The 16,989-nt window shown below is 39.4% G+C and overlaps 1 protein-coding gene across 1 annotated transcript in view; it reads left to right on the top strand.

Annotated features, from left to right (window-relative positions):
* The window catches only part of PHLPP1 (PH domain and leucine rich repeat protein phosphatase 1), a 261,580-nt gene that overhangs the window by 225,673 nt on the left and 18,918 nt on the right, over positions 1–16,989 (top strand). The window contains 2 exon segments of the mRNA XM_032152107.2: positions 470–632; positions 13,962–14,092. Coding sequence (XP_032007998.1) covers positions 470–632; positions 13,962–14,092 — 294 coding nt within the window.

The raw sequence follows: 16,989 nt of genomic DNA, 5'->3' as shown, positions 1-16,989 counted from the left end.
GAAGAAAAAGCTTATCTTAATACAAACTATAGACCTGTTCTCTACCTCCCCCTTGAGTTTTCAGTGCCACTACAAAGAAATCATACTCTCTGAGCTCTTTTAAGGCAGTTATATTGGATTAGTGCTGGCTTTTGACCCATTTAAATAGTGTTTTTATTAGTGTTCAGACCAAGCTATACAGTAACATGATTATTGCCAGGGTAACTTAATTTCCACACAGACTATTAGGAGGAAAAGGGCATCCATTTTCCTTCTTGTTGACAATTTGAAGAGTTGAATAGTTTTTGTTCTGTAGTGAGAAAGGAGCTGTTAAAATATTTCACTACTCCAAAATGATAGTGAAAAAATGGTCTTGTTTGTAAAAATGACTGTTACAAATGAATCCTTAAAGTCATAGCAATTTAATTCATCCTTTGATTCTCGTCATGTATTATTTTCTTTTAAATTGCTTTATTTTCTCTTTTTTTAGTAAAATGGCGAAACTGGAGGAACTTGAAGAAATTGATCTCAGTGGGAATAAGCTGAAAGCCATCCCAACAACGATCATGAATTGCAGGCGCATGCACACCGTGATTGCTCACTCCAACTGCATCGAGGTCTTTCCCGAAGTTATGCAGCTCCCAGAGATCAAGGTATGTGGTTTCATTTCATAAACTCTAAGCTTCAGGTCGGCAAAGACAGTTGACTTCCTGATTCATCAATTCAGGACGTTTTCATCTTTGTTGGGTTTATTCAGAATGAAGGCCCCCATTAGCCCTTACTTCCTCCTTCCTAACCAAGGGACTACACCGTTGAGTTGGCAGAGTTAAAAAACAAAGCAGGCCGGGCGCGGTGGCTCACGCTTGTAATCCCAGCACTTTGGGAGGCAGAGGCGGGCGAATCACGAGGTCAGGAGATCGAGAACATGGTGAAACCCCGTCTCTACTAAAAATACAAAAAAAAAATTAGCCGGGCGTGGTGGCGGGCGCCTGTAGTCCCAGCTACTCGGAGAGGCTGAGGCAGGAGAATGGCGTGAACCCGGGAGGCGGAGCTTACAGTGAGCCAAGATTGCGCCACTGCACTCCAGCCTGGGCAACAGAGCTAGACTCCGTCTCAAAAAAAAAAAAAAAACAAAAAAAACCACTGGAGCAGGTTTTAGGAAAATTGGATTTCTAGGCTCAGTCCCTCACTTACTGTATGACACGAGGCCCACATAGCCACCCTATACTTCTTTATCTGTTAATAGTTCCACTTATTTCCAGGGTGGTTATGAGGCTCAAAGGATGAGGCTGGTGTAATCGCAGTTTGAAAAAGTTAACAGTACCACTACACATCCCTCCCCACCAACTCATCTAGTTAAATAGCACACCCCACCATAGTAGCCCACTAGTGGTAATTCCCTATATAGACAAAGCATCATTGCTGTCACCAAACATTGATTTCAACTGAATGAAATTGGCAGAGCAGATATTATTGTCATTTGACAAGTAAGGACACTGAGTTGCTGAAAACTGAAGAGATCTGTGTAAATTAAGACAGCAAATTGGTAGCAGAGGTAGTCTGCAAGTCCTGACTGCTGACTTGAGGTAGACTCATGGGATGAAACCAGTTCACTAGAATGAAAGCCATATTAACAACCATGTGTTCCTATTTTGTTTCTTTTTTGGAGGGAAATGGTACAGAAGTAAAAAGATCTTTATATACAATGTAGTTTTTTCATTTGTATCTTAGCATTTCTAGTTATCGATTTTATGCTTAATGAAAAATAATTTGGTGGTTACAGACTTGGAGCATATTCTAATCTCCTGACAGGGAACAAGAGTAGTCCAACTTAGCCATTCTTCACTTTCCAGGCACTTGCTGATATAAACCTTGTGTTTCAGATTAAGAAAGCAAATAGACGTTTGAAGACATTTTAAATGGCTTGCATAACTTTTTTTTTTTTTTGAGGTGGAGTTTCACTCTTGTTGCCCAGGCTGGAGTGCAATGGTGCAATCTTGGCTCACTGCAACCTCTGTCTTCTGGGTTCAAGCGATTCTCTCACCCCAGCCTCCCTAGTAGCTGGGATTACAGGCGCCCGCCACCATGCCTAGCTAACTTTTGTATTTTTTTGTAGAGACAGGGTTTCACCATGTTGGCCAGGCTGGTCTCGAACTCCGACCTCAGGTGATCCACCCGCCTCGGCCTCCCAAAGTGCTGGGATTACAAGCGTGAGCCACCACGGCTGGCCGGCTTACATAACTTTTTATCACAACAGTTTTTACACATTTATATGGTTGAGATGTGTACAAGCCATTTTGTTTGTGTGTGTGTGTGCATGCATGTGCATGTATGCTTTAAGCCACGAAATGTTTTACTTTGGGCTTTAAGAACACTGTCTCACACATCACAGTGGCATTTTAAGATGTTTGTTATAAATTTCTAGAATTTGGCCAGGCGTGGTGGCTCACGCCAGTAATCCCAGTACTTTGGGAGGCCGAGGCGGGCAGATCATGAGGTCAGGAGATCGAGACCATCCTGGCTAACACAGTGAAACCCGATCTCTACTAAAAATATAAAAAATCAGCTGGGCATGGTGGCTCACACCTGTAGTCTCAGCTACTCGGGAGGCTGAGGCAGCAGAATGGCATGAACCTGGGAGGCAGAGCTTGCAGTGAGCCAAGATCGCGCCACTGTGCTCCAGCCTGGGCAACAGAGCGAGACTCTGTCTCAAAAAACAAACAGCAACAACAACAACAAAAATTTCCAGAATTTTTACTTTCTGTATAGTAACTTTCACATTGAGGAAGAGCCATGCTCTGAAGGGGGACAGACCTCCAGTTGGATCCCAGCTGAAAATTCACTGCTCTGTTTCCTTGTATGTTAAAGAAAGAAAAGAATTGGTACTTCCTTCATAGTATTGTTGTGGAGATGAAATGAAATAATACATGTAAAGCATTTGAAATAGGAGTGTCACACAGGAAGAACTCCCTAAATGTTAGCCATTATTAATCAACACATGCTCTCAATGTGGTTCATCTGTGATGTTGATCATATAGAGCAACTATTTTGGCTGAAGCTCAGCAAAATCCAAGAAATTTATTACTTAAGCAAATGTTTATTTGCCTTTTAGCACAGGAAAGATGTTGTCAGCTAGACTTCCCAGGGTTTCCTCAGCTGCCCATTACTTGATACAGTGGCTGTGCTGTGCCATCTTTTACCGGGGGTTGTTAAACTGGTCTCTATGTGTAGTGCAGGTGAAATTCCAGCACAAGAGAAAGTGAGAGTCTCAAGATTAAATCTATTTGCTGGTCTTAGTGTCTGTACCTGTCTTTTAATGTTATAAACTCTTAAATGTAGATTTAGATTCTTGTTTTGGGGTTCTTTGTTTGTTTGTTTAAGTATCTGGTTTAAAATACAAATAGAGGCCGGGCTTGGTGGCTCACATCTGTAATCCCAGCACTTTGGGAGGCTGAGGCAGGTGGATCATGAGGTCAGGAGTTCGAGACCAGCCTGGCCAACATGGTGACACTCTGTCTCCACTAAAAATACAAAAATAAGTCGGGCGTGGTGGTGGGCACCTGTAATCCCAGCTACCCAGGAAGCTGAGGCAGGAGAATCACTTGAACCCGAAGGCAGAGGTTGCAGTGAGCCGAGATTGCACCACTGCACTCCAGCCTGGGCAACAAGAGCAAAACTCCATCTCAAAAAAATAAATAAAATACAAATAGAAATTTAGGCCAGGCGCGGCAGCTCCTTGGGAGACCGAAGCAGGTGGATCACCTGAGGTCAGGCTTTCGATACCAGCCTGGCCAATATGGTGAAACACCGTCTCTACTAAAAATACAAAAATTAGCCAGGTGTAGTGGCACGTTCCTGTAGTCCCAGCTACTTGGGAGGCTGAGGCAGGAGAATCACTTGAACCCAAAGGGGGAGGCTACAGTGAGCCGAGATCACACCAATACACTCCAGCCTGGGTGACAGAGTAAGACTTCATCTCAAAAAAAAAGAAATGTAAATGTTTTTAGATTATAACTAGATTTTGCAAAACACAAATTTTGCTGTATGAAAACTAATCCTTTCCTAGACTCTTGCTTGGATTCCTGGATTACAGAATCAGTACCTTTGTTGCTATTGAATTCCTTCCCCTGTTGTCTTCTCTCTGTACCTGCTTTACAACTCCTTTTCAATTTTACCTCCCATATTTTTAAATGGTTTCCATTTTTTTTGCTCTTTGATTGATTTTCCCCCCAGCTATTACACCTTAGCATTTTTCTTATGTTAACAATATCCATTCTTTCAGACTGAGCTCCCCCATTACCAGTAGATAGAAGTTTTGTTGTTGGGATTTTTGGGGGGACTGAGCAATACCAAGTATCCTTTATGTACAAACATGTAAATGTTTCATCCCTGGACAGATAGTATTCTTGAAAAAGATAGTAGTTATATTGTTTCAGAACTCTGAATTGATATTTTTATGTCATATGAGAATATTTTAAGTTGCAATATAAGTATTTATGTATATTTGAATATCTAAAAGAAAATCTTGTAAAAATTGTGCGTATCTTAAATGATAAATATACCTATGAAAGTCTTCATTGTAAACTGTGCCTATTTTTATGTATTTTATGTAAACTAAGCATATTTTTAATGTAAAAAGTAATTTCATTTCTATGGTGATATATTCCAACCTGTATTAAAATTTTATTATTGAGTTAATAACTCTAGATTACATTCACACTGTTTCTTGAAAATAAAGTGCAGTAGGTGTTACTTGTAAAGCATCTCATAAAGGTATTAAGATCATTGCAATTTTAAAAACTTAGCAGATAACATTTCAGAAAAGATAAGATCATGGTGTATTTAACTAGCTAGTTTCACCAAGCATTGTTATCTTTTCAGACATTAAAAGAAAGTGATTATTCATAGCTTTGTTACCAAAGTTTTAAAAACAGTTATTGTTTAAAAGAGCAAACAAATCTCCATACTGAGATGTATGCTAAAATATGTTTTTAAAACACCTGAATAATTAATTATTCATGTACATCTTAAACTATTTGCACCATCTAATCTTGGATAAAATTGAGCTCTAGCATTTTTTTCATTTTGATATATCTAATGAGATCTGTAAAGTGATCATCAGGTGTTAATTTCTGTATTTGGATAGGGAGGTTATGTAAGTTATTAGTAGGAAAAATAAAATGAGTTTTTCAGAATTTTCCAGTGAGCCTGAGTGGATCATTAGTGTTATTATCCTCACTTTTGTTTAGCCCTTTCGCACTGATCTTCCAAACCCCTACCACCAGTCCAGTTTTGCTTGGAGCAGATTGTGTTCTCTTTTGGTTCTAAAACAGACAGACCTCCCTCTGGATACAGATTAGCTCTTGATCGTCTAGTAAGGAAAACAAGATCTGAGTCACACAGACACCAGACTTGGTTTGGCTGGACCTGGACCTAAGTCCATGCTAAGGCTGCTCATGGCTGAGGAACCTCAGAAGCAGAGGTGGCCATGGATATGGCACTTGTTTCTCCTTCCACTGAACTGCATAGCAGTCACATTAGTAATATAGTAATTTTGCAACAAAACCCAAGCTGTTAGTTAATAGTGACCTAATCTAAACCCTTCCCCTGCTTTTTTTGACATAGGGTCTCTGTCACCCAGGCTGGAGCCAGGTGTTCTAACCCTTTTTTGAAGTGTATTTTAAGCAGGTGAAATGTGTTGATACATGCGGTGAATGAAGTTTGTAATTTGGGATTTAAACATCATATCAGTAACTTCTTTGTCAAATTTCCATGTTCCTGTTGCTTACTGATTCTAAGAACAGCATCTTTTTAGATGTTTTAATTATCTTTAGAAGATTATTTTCATGTTTGTTGCATGCAGTAATAAACTACTTGGCTAAGTTGAGTGACTCATATCTAAAATCTGTGTTACCTTAACTGGGAAATGGAGTATGAAGTGGTTTTAATATGCTATACTCTTGAGGACAATGGCTATAGGAAGTTTAAAAAATAAATTGAATATAGATCAGCTGTCAATCAGCTAGAGAGAAAACCACGATCCCATAGTCACCATGTAGCCAGACTTGGCTTGGCTGGATTCCAGCAAGCCCTGTTTGTTGTTGTTCTTGTCTCTAAAGTCAAATGAAATAGAGAATATCAGCCCAATCACAAAGACACAAAGAACTTGGGGAAATGGCTGGGTCAGAATGGATGAAAGAAAGTGGGTTGATTCTTGGGGAAGTAGGAAATGGATATGAAGACAGGTCAGGAACCAAGTTCAGGCTTCAGTTGGGTGGCGTAGTTGACCTAATAGACCTAAAAACGTCAGCTTGGCATAACGCATATCCAAAAACCTGAAACCAGGAGCAGTCATTATTATGGTGCTGGAATCAAGTTAAGTAATAGTTACTGAGGAAATTTTCCAACCATTGCGGAATCTACTGTCAATTCCTGTTTGGGACAAGGCTTGATACAAGGGCTAAGGAAAGAGGAAGCAAGCAGTGTCTACTGGAAAGTGGCCATTGAAGCCACTCTGCACCCAGCCTCACCAGGAACAGACTAGCAGGAAGTTAAGACTGCATATTATCTCTGTCTTTCAAAATTGGTGTAATGAGTTAACCCAGACTAGTTTTTTTTTTTTTTGAGAAGGAGTCTCTCTCGCTCCGTTGCCCAGGCTGGAGTGCAGTGGTGCGATCTCCACTCACTGCAAGTTCCGCCTCCTGGGTTCACGCCATTCTCCCACCTCAGCATCCCGAGTAGCTGGGACTACAAGCGCCCGCCACCACACCCGGCTATTTTTTTTGTATTTTTAGTAGAGATGGGGTTTCACTTTGTTAGCCAGGATGGTTTCAATCTCCTGACCTCATGATCCGCCCGCCTCGGCCTCCCAAAGTGCTGGGATTACAGGCATGAGCCACTGCGCCTGGCCAACCCAGACTAGTTTTGTGTGTGTGTGTTTTTAACTCTGGTTTCAGCAGATCTTTCTAAATTCAAAGCCATGCCCATTCTAACAAAATATTGCATACATTTTACAGAATAGCTTATGTTCTATACAGACGAACAATTAGTCCTTCATGAGCTCGTGCATTTTAGAAGGCATCTCTTTAGAGAGGTTTCTGGAGAAAGGAGCACCATGACTCAGTCCTCAGAAGAAGTGGTCTGTGAGGTGGTTACTATGGTGCTCTTCAGATCCTGAGGGCAAAGGGAAGTGCACTCATGCACCCAGAAATCTGGGAGACGCCTGGAAATCACCTGTAAATATTTTTTGAAGTCTCTTTTTCAGTCTAAAAATTCATGCTCATTTTATGTTCTACTTTTTATCATTTCTCTTTTTTTAATGTAAAAATAATGGCTCTTTCCCTTCTCAATCTGAGTAAAACTGAAGCCCCCAGCATGTGCCAGGCATCCTGTAACTTTGTAATATACCATTGAGTACCCTCAAGGGCACACATAATCAATTTTAAGAAGTGATTAAACGTTATTCTTGTCTCCTTCCTGCTGGGCTAGGCACGGTGGCTCATGCCTGTAATTCCAACACTTTGAGTGGCTGAGGCTGGAGGGATTGCTTGAGGCCAGGAGTTCAAGACCAGCCTGCACCACATGACAAGACCTTGTCTCTTTGGGGAAAAAAAAGAAGTGATGATGTAAAGAAATTGCTCAGTTTATACAGCATACATTTTCTTAAAGTCAAAATTTGCAGATAACTTAGTTTTAGTGTTTGAGGAAATTCTGTATTTGAACAAACAGAATACTAAAGATTGTTACCCTGCTTGTCATTTTTATCACCTCAAATTCTTGCCAATTTTAAGGTTTCCCTAGGTTTCTTCAAGGCTTCCCAAATCTAAAATGCAGTTGAGAAAATCATAGACACTGTATGTAAATTTAAAAGGAATGCTTTATACGAGATTAAAGGTCTTTCTTTGCAGCTCCCTATAAGGTGAGGAAGTTTAAACATTAATGCACATTTCTCAGTAATTATATATAAATGTGATTTTTTTAAAAAAGAGGGTCTTGCTCTGTTGCGCATGCTGGAGTGCAGTGGTGCAATCATAACTCACTGCAGCCTCAACTTCCTTGGCTCACAGGAAGCTCCCACCTTGGCTTCCTCAGTAGCTGAGACTCCAGGTGCTCAGGAGCCTGGCTAATTTCTTAAAATTTATTTGGAGATGGTCTTGCTATATTACCCAGGTGGATCTTGAACTCCTGGCCTCAAGCAATCCTTCCACAACAGTCTCCCAAAGTGCTGGGATTACAGATGTGAGCCACTGCACACGGCCATAAATACAATTTTATGTAGAATAATAGTACTACACTTTGACTCTCAGGTCTGTGTTTGGGGTAAAAGGTGAGTTCAGACTGACTCATTCAGTTAATAAACCTACTTAATTGTATGAACATCCCAGGTTAGTGATCACTTAGACATTTATAACACCAAGAATGTATAGTAGTTTAAGAGAATTTGACTGAAAGTTGTATATTGAGAAACAGTACATATGTGTGTATATTTATTTTACTATTAAGCTAAAATGTTCTAGTTCCTATAGCATCATAAGAAAGGGAGGCAGTGTAGACTGCTTCTGTATGAGACACGATCTATAGGATCCACAGTTCATTATCTGATCCCTCTGCCTGTCCAGCCTTATCTTCTGCTCTGGGGCCCAACAGTCTCCAGCCTCAGCAACCGCTCATAGTGAGTTTCCTGATATGCCACACAAACGTTATTCTTGTCTCCTTCCTGCTGTACCTGCTATTAGCTCTCCCTAGATGTCCACCTGTTCTCACATGCCTGATTAACTTTGATTCTGCACAAAAATCTTCTCTGGAAAGGCCTCTCTGGGGTCTTGTTATCTGTCCCTGGGCTGCCATGACCTGTGCATACTTCTGCCAAATCATTGATCATACCAGCTAAAGGTGTATTGTTTATTTTCCCCCGCTATTCTGGGAGTTCCTCAAGGGCGGGGACTGTGTCTGCCATCTCCGTATGTCCCTGATGTTGGCTTATTGCCTGCCGATTTGTAGGTCCTTAATACATGTTCTTTTGAAAGAATACTTGCATTTATTTACTTCTTATGAATTCAGTAGGGAAATATGTTATACACTAGCAGCTTTTACCTTGCAAGGGCAAGGAAATCCAGACTGCAATTGGGATCCTCATTTTTGGAACTGACTGTGCCATTGGGGAGCACGGTGGAGGTGGTGGACTGGGGATAGTCTGCAGGAAGGAAGGAAGTAGGGTGTTACAGAATCTAGCAGCCGGTAGGTTAAGTTGCCATTTCAGGGCAGTACAGGCAGCTATTTGGCAGATGATATATAATACTTTGCTATGAATATTGATATGCCTGTTTCTTTGGTAATGTTCTGAGGAAAACATAATAAAGATAGGCTCCATGCAGCTTTTGTGATAGTTAAACTATACATCAAATTGAATTTCTTTTTCTTTAAGATATAATGACTTTTTTATGCTCTTACCTAAATGTGTTTGTAATGATTTTCCTCTAAATCAAGAGTTCTTCTCAGCTATGAGTTATCTCACTTTTTCTGAGGGTTGCATAATTTTTTGGGCATTCTTACCAGAATTTTGATTATAACAAAGTAATTTTTGTTAGCTATCTTCTAGAATGGGCCTGAAAGAGGGAAAGATAATTTTCTTTTAGTCATGTTTTAGCCAGATTTAACATTCTATTTAATATATTTTTAAGAAAGTTGTAGTACACTAACCATAGAGGTACATATATTAACAATATAAAGTATCTTTTTTTTTTTCCAGTTTCACTCAAATATTTTCTATTTGCTTAGTGGTAACCATTATAACGATTCAGCCAACAAGTGTTTGTGGAGTACCTCAGCAGTCAGCCCATGTTGAGGACTATTGAAAGAACATGGCAGAATGCTTCTAAGCGTGTTGCTCACTGTATTAACACTGGGAGGGCAGCACCAGATACCAACATCCTGTAATTTTTTTTTTCAACTTTCTATAATTTCTGCGAACGAAGCTCCTTCCTGTGTGCAGAAGTATAAAAGGGTGTTTTTGCTTATCTGCCGTTAAAGAAAATGGTTGCATTCTTATGTAGAAATAAACAATGATATTTAAAATGTATTAAAATTGCATTACAATGCTGTTTATTCTATGCTGAACTTAACCTAAGCACTGGTATCTCAGTTCTCATCCTAGCAGATTTAATTACTGAAACACCTTACAAGAGTCCTTCATAAATTCATTGAAAAAATGATTGTCATGTGCCAGGCAATCATTTGTTCATTTGTTCATCCTTTTAGTGAAGCCATTTATTGAACATCTACAATTTCCAGTGCACTGCGCTTAGGATATCCGGGGAGAAACAGCAGCAATCCCTGCTCTCTAGGAGGCCATAGTCTCTTGGAAGAAATAAGTAAGCAGATAATTATAACAAGGGACACCGAATTGAAACAGGTTGTAGTAGAGTTGGCACTGAGTTGAGTCTTAAACGGAATCAGGCATATTGCACCAGATAAAAAGCAAGAAAAGCATGAAGAAAAGGGTTCCAAGCACAGAGAGAAGCATGTGTAAAGGCACAGACAGATGAAAGCATGTCACATGCACAAGCTGCAGGCACTCTGGCATGGGTGGAACATGGAGTGTGGAGTGTGTGCAAAGTTGGGGATGCCTTGTTGGACATTGTGAGGAGTTTGATGTCGGGTTGAAGGACACCTGGGAGCAGGCTGACAGACTGAAGCTGGAGTGTGAGTAGGTGGAGTAAACCACACTGAGAAACCATCCTGACAGCATACAAAGAGTGCATCGAGGGAAGCAAGACCAAAAGCAAATTTCTGGTGCAGCCAGAGCCCTCCAGGGGAAATGGGATGCAGGTCAGTCCAGGGTAGTGGAGCTCCCCGGAGGGGAACCGGCTGCAGTGAATCAGAGACTGTGAATCAGAGACTCTGTCACAGGAGCCTTGGGGAGCAAACAGTCCTGGGCAGAGGGGAGGCACAGGAACATCATCTCTAAGAAGGTCTGCGTTACAGCCTCCAGCATTATCTTCATAATTAATTAGTTACCCTACTGAACTCATTTCATAATTTGATAATTTAGAGAATAAGCTGTTTTATATCTGTAGAAACAGTGTTTATCAATTTCATAAAATTTAGTATTGCTGCAGAATGCCTTTAATCCTTGACCAGAGGCATTTTCCTACCCCTGAATTTGTTTCTGTCAACTATTTGCATCCTAAATTACTCACACTTATTAGCTCTTTATTTCCTGTCCCGTCAGTGTTCAGTAGATTTTTTATATCCCCATTTGTTGTCCTGCTGTGCTGATGTGTACTGACTCTGTTGGTAGCATGTCCCATTATTACCCAGTATTATCGGGTATCAGTTTTTCATTAAACTCTGGTTGACTATTGATGTAACCATTATTTATAATTGAAAAAAAAAAAAGCAAAAAAGAGATGACCATTTTCTCTAATATTAATATTTAGGTTAAGTAAATTAATGTACATCTACTAGAATTAGTATGGGGCTATTAAAGGTGGTGGTATATTAGGGCATTCAGGCTGCTATAACAACATACCTTAGACTGGATAATTTATTAACAACAGAAATTTCTTGCTCACAGGTCTAGAGGCTGGGAAGTCCAAGATGAAGGTACCAGCAGATTGGGTCTGATGAGGCCCCATTTCTCATAAATAGTTCCTTCCATGTGTGCTTGTCTGGTGGAAAGAGTGAACAAGCTTGCTGGGCCTGTTTTATAAGGCCACTAATCCCATTCATGAGGACAAAGCCCTTATGACCTAATCTGTTCCCAAAGGCCCCACTTCTTAATACTATCACGTTGGGGATTAAGTTTCAGCATATGATGAAAATTTGTTGGGGGACAAACATTCAGACCATACCAGATGGGAATGAAGATGGGGAAAATGGTTACAGTAGAGTGATAGAAGAGTAAATGAAATTGCACCTACGTTTGAGATTTTTAAGGCTTTTAAAAAATATGTATGAATAACGCTATAAGGAAAAAAAAACAGAATGCTAACCCTGGTTGTCTTAGGGTGGTAGATTTAAGGGTGTATTTTTCTGAGCTTTTCTTTGTGCTCAGCTTTTTGTGGATAATGTGGTTATAATGCTCTCATAATAAAATATGATTATTTAGAATGGCAATATAATTTTTTTCATTGCTACTATTTGGAAGCAACTGTATGAAACATTTTGTGTGAAAGCATTGTGTTGTTTGAAGTCTGTTGAAAATATATTTATCCAAAAATACAGGTTTTCATTTTACCCAATCTCTACCTTTCCCCAATCCCTACTAGATTTAAATTCTTTGAGAATCTTTCCAAATAAAAGGAAGATTTTGTCCACTTTTAAGATCCTGAAGTTCTTGAGTATAATCTCCCTCCTCCCTTTTTTTAAAGGACTGAAGAGAGAACAAAACAATTCCCCTTTGATCGTTTCTGTGAGCACTTTTGAAACTTACAATAAGGTACTAATTCAGCCAGATAATTGAATGCTCTCCACCCCATACTATATACTATATATATTCTGCATTCTCATATCTAGAGCGCTGACCACTCCATTTCTCTTGTGTATGGTGAGCCTTCTCCACCTAGGTTCTCTCCTCCCTGAACACAAGGGCAGCCCCTCTTTTTACAGTACACCTTATTTAAGCTTTACATCAGTTTTGTGAGAAAGGAGCTATAATTTCTACTTACAGGTAAAACTTGATTTTTTTGTAACCAACATGACCCTTTTGTGATTTTTCTTTCAAGTTAAATTAGGCAGGACCTGTTGGAGAGTCCAGATGTTGATTCCTTGAGGGTAGGATCCATACTTGACTCAGCCCCTTTTTTTGATACAAATTAGGCAGGATTACCTGCTCGTCTTGCTTTTTCCAATTTCTTATTCAGCTTCTTTTGAAATATCTTCTCATTTTGAGTGTGTGTTACCTGCCTTTTCCTTATTTTACATGTTCTTTGTTTGTTTTTTGTTTGTTTTCTGTTTTGTTTTTTTTTTTTTGAGACAGGGTCTTGCTCTGTCGCCCAGGCCGGAGTGCAGTGGCGTGGTCTCTGCTCACTGCAACCTGTGCCTCCTGGATTCTTTCTTTTTTTTTTTTTTTTTTGGTGAGACAGATTTACTCTTGTTGCCCAGGCTGGAGTGCCATGGTGCAATCTCGGCTTACCGCATCCTCTGCCTCCCAGAATCAAGCGATTCTCCTGCCTCAGCCTCCCTAGTAGCTGGGATTACAGGCATATGCCACCACGCCTGGCTAATTTTGTATTTTCAGTAGAGACGTGGTTTCACTGTGTTGCCCAGGCTGATCTCGAACTCCTGACCTCAGGTGATCCGCCTGCCTCTGCCTCCCAAAGTGCTGGGTTTACAGATGTGAGCCACTGCGCCCGGTGCACCTGCCGGATTCAAGTGATTCTCATGCGTCAACCACCTTGAATAGCTGGGATTACAGGCTTACGCCACCACCTGGCCAATTTTTGTATTTTTAGTAGAGATGGGGTTTCACCATGTTGGCCAGGCTGGTCTCAAACTCCTGACCTCAAGTGATCCACCCCACTCGGCCTCCCAAAGTGCTGGGATTACAAGCGTGAGCCTCTGTACCCAGCCTTCTTTGTTTTTTGTTTTGTTTTAAGAAATTCCTTTAAAGTTCATTTTAATGTTTGAGCTATAGTTCTCATGGCATGGAGATTTTGTGAGCAATAAGAAAATCCATTAGGATTTTTTAGTTAATGCTTAATTTTAAACGTGGAGATAAACTTAAGTGGAAAATATAGGAAGAATAAAGAACATGGATTTTCTGTGTTATTCAAAGAAAATAAAAAAATTTTTTTTTGCATTTAGCAAAATCGATTTTAAATGTTTATGGCAAAGTAACAGATAAGCCTCCTTTTCCACATTTGTCTAGTATATTATAATGAATGGTCAGACTGATTTGCATGCAAAGGGTAGGAGTATAGAACTCCCTGAAGAACTTTTCTAGACCATCTCTTTCTTGTTTGCACTTGTTCCTTTGTCAGTGTGTGGACCTGAGCTGTAATGAGCTAAGTGAAGTCACATTACCAGAAAACCTGCCTCCCAAACTGCAGGAGCTAGACCTGACTGGAAACCCTCGCCTTGTCCTTGATCACAAAACCCTGGAACTACTGAAGTAAGTATTCTGTAAAGCACTTTATCCCCATCATTGTCCACTGGCAATGGGATTCATATCTTAGTGAAAATGGGAAACAAAATATGAAGCATCATTGACTTGTTGGCTGTGTTAACACACACAACAGGATATACAAGATGCAGGGAAGCAATGAACAACCAAGATGTAACTTAAATCTCAGTAGTCACTGGTAACGTGGTTGTGACAGTTAATGCAAATGTTAAGGAAGGATTTTAAAAGAGATGGATGATATAGGGAAAATTAACAGTGTGGCACTGAAATCCAGGTTATTTAAATAAAACCGAGAATGTGGAGTAGTTAGATCCTACCAATAGTTAAATCTTCACGGTTTGGGAAAGAGTTCATCGATGCTGTTTCATTCTTGATATTGATAAAGAATTAGTGGTTGGAGTTTTCTATGTAAAACCTTAAAGGTCTGCAGTAGGAAAGATGTCTTAATGAGAATGTTCATCATAGAACTCTAAATGTCTACTAAGAATTAAATAATGTTCCACAATTGAATATTACAAAGCCATTTAAAATTATTTAGAGCTATATTGCTAACTCAAAAGATCTTTACAGTATATTAAGTGAAAATATTAATAAAATTCACAAAGAAGTTTTATAGTATAATTCAATTTTTGCAACATAAATTTGTGTGCATTGGGTATATGTACATGTGTATGCATACACACATCTAGAAAATGCCTGAAAGGATATATAACAAGACTTAAAGTGGTGTTATTCTCTGGATAATAGTATTATGGGTGGTGTTTATTTTCTTCTTTAAATTTTTCTGAATTTTCAGAATTTTGGGGGGTATATCAGTAGCAGTTTTAAACATTGTCATACATTAGTCATTATGCATGCCATATATGTTTATTCAATGTTGGAATATTTGTTGCTGAAAGTCATCTTCCATTATCTTAAGAAAATCAGAAAAGAACAGTAGAATTTTGGTGAATGGTCCATTAATACTATCCTAGGCTGTAGTGCAAACCAAAGTTTGAAAAGCAGTTAAAGTGATTCCTGGATAGAATTGGCCTAATTAGTGCCTAATTTTTGGCATTTTAGTACTTGATGAGAAAATTAATTTTGATACATGGTTGAAAAATACTGCCAGAGTGTCCTGAGGAAGGCGTAGAGACCGAGGTTCTCTCCATTGTTGATCACTTGTATGAAACCTTGGCCTAAACCCCTCCATCTGTCCAGACCTAAAAGATGAGAAAAAAAATGGCCTACATGATCTTTAAGGTGCTTTTTAAGATCAAGAAAACATGGATTATCAAAATACATCATCTTTAAACAGATAGCTTTTTAGTATTTTTTACATGTAGGATACAAAAATTTTTGAGCATTTTTTACAAATAAAATTTAAAAATAATTGTACCAAAATTTGTTAATAAATGGAAGTAGCCACTTAGAGAAAAATTAAAGTTGCATTCTTATATCACACCAAAATCCAGCTGAAATAGCTGAATCTGTAAAATTAAATGATTTTTAAAAGTAATAAGAAATCATATGAATATCTTAAGTTAGAAAAAGATTTTTTAGGCCAAGAAATGAAGGGAGTAAGTTGCAAGAAAAGAAATCAGTACATGTAGATTGGTTTCAATATGTATGTCGTATATGTTTACACATAAATATACTTTTTATACATAAAAGTGTTAAATGTCTATTTCCTATTTCAGAAACTCTCAAGAGTAAATATAAATGGCAAATGACAAACCAGGAAGAGAAATATAAAAAATAAAAGCATTAATATGCTTACTAGAAAGTGTTCTTATATGATAAGAAAAGTACTCAAACAGAAAATAAACCAAGGACATTAACATTTAACAGAAGCAGTACAAATAGTTACATGAAAAGATGTTCAAACTTATTAGTATATCAAGCAAATACAAAATAAAATATTTGAATAACATTTCCCCCCTCAAATTGGTGCTGCTGAAGGAGTATAATTTGGTATTACACTCTTCTTAAAAGCAGTTGTCGGCTGGGCATGGTGGCTCACGCCTGTAATCCCAGCACTTTGGGAGGCCGAGGCGGGTGGATCACGAGGTCAGGAGATCGAGACCATCTTGGCTAACACGGTGAAACCCCGTCTGTACTAAAAAATACAAAAAATTAGCCAGGCGCGGTGGTGGGCTCCTGTAGTCCCAGCTACTCAGGAGGCTGAGGCAGGAGAATGGCATGAACCCAGAAGGTGGAGCTTGCAGTGAGCCGAGATGGTGCCACTGCACTCTAGCCTGGGCAACACAGCGAGACTCTGTCTCAAAAAAAAAAAAAAAAAAAAAGCAGTTGTTGTACGCATCAAGCTTTTTAAAATATTCACTTACTCAGACCAAAGTTTCCTATAGCAAAAAATCATAATACTCCTTAAAATGTTACCTTCTGTTTAACATCTGGAAGGTTGTGGATTCTTAATGACTTGGAAGATTTTCCGTATATTATTTGCACTTTTAAAGGGTTGGTTTATTTGTTTTATGTGAGCCGGGTAAGTGCATTTGAGGACTCTTATGTGAGATTGAGCTGTGGTTCACAGAACTCTCTCTGAATCATTTAAAGATATACAAGATGGCCGGGCATGGTGGCTCACACTTGTAATCCCAGCACTTTGGGAGGCCGAGGTGGGTAGATCACCTCAGGTTAGGAGTTTGCGACCAGCCTGACCAACATGATGAAAACCCGTCTCTACTAAATACAAAAAAATTGGCGGGCGAGGTGGCGCATGCCTGCAATCCCAGCTACTCGGGAGGCTGAGGCAGGAGAGTCGCTTGAACCTGGGGGCGGAGGTTGCAGTGAGCCGTGTTACGCTATTGTACTCCAGCCTGGGCAACAAGAGCGAAACTCTGTCTCAAAAAATAAAAAGTAAAGATATACAAGAGTCAGCATTC

Source organism: Hylobates moloch, unplaced genomic scaffold (genome assembly GCF_009828535.3).
Source record: "Hylobates moloch isolate HMO894 unplaced genomic scaffold, HMol_V3 SCAFFOLD_5, whole genome shotgun sequence".
Taxonomy (NCBI): Eukaryota; Metazoa; Chordata; class Mammalia; order Primates; family Hylobatidae; genus Hylobates; species Hylobates moloch.
The sequence above is the reverse complement of the archived record's forward strand: the minus strand, read 5'-3'. Positions and strand labels throughout refer to the sequence as shown.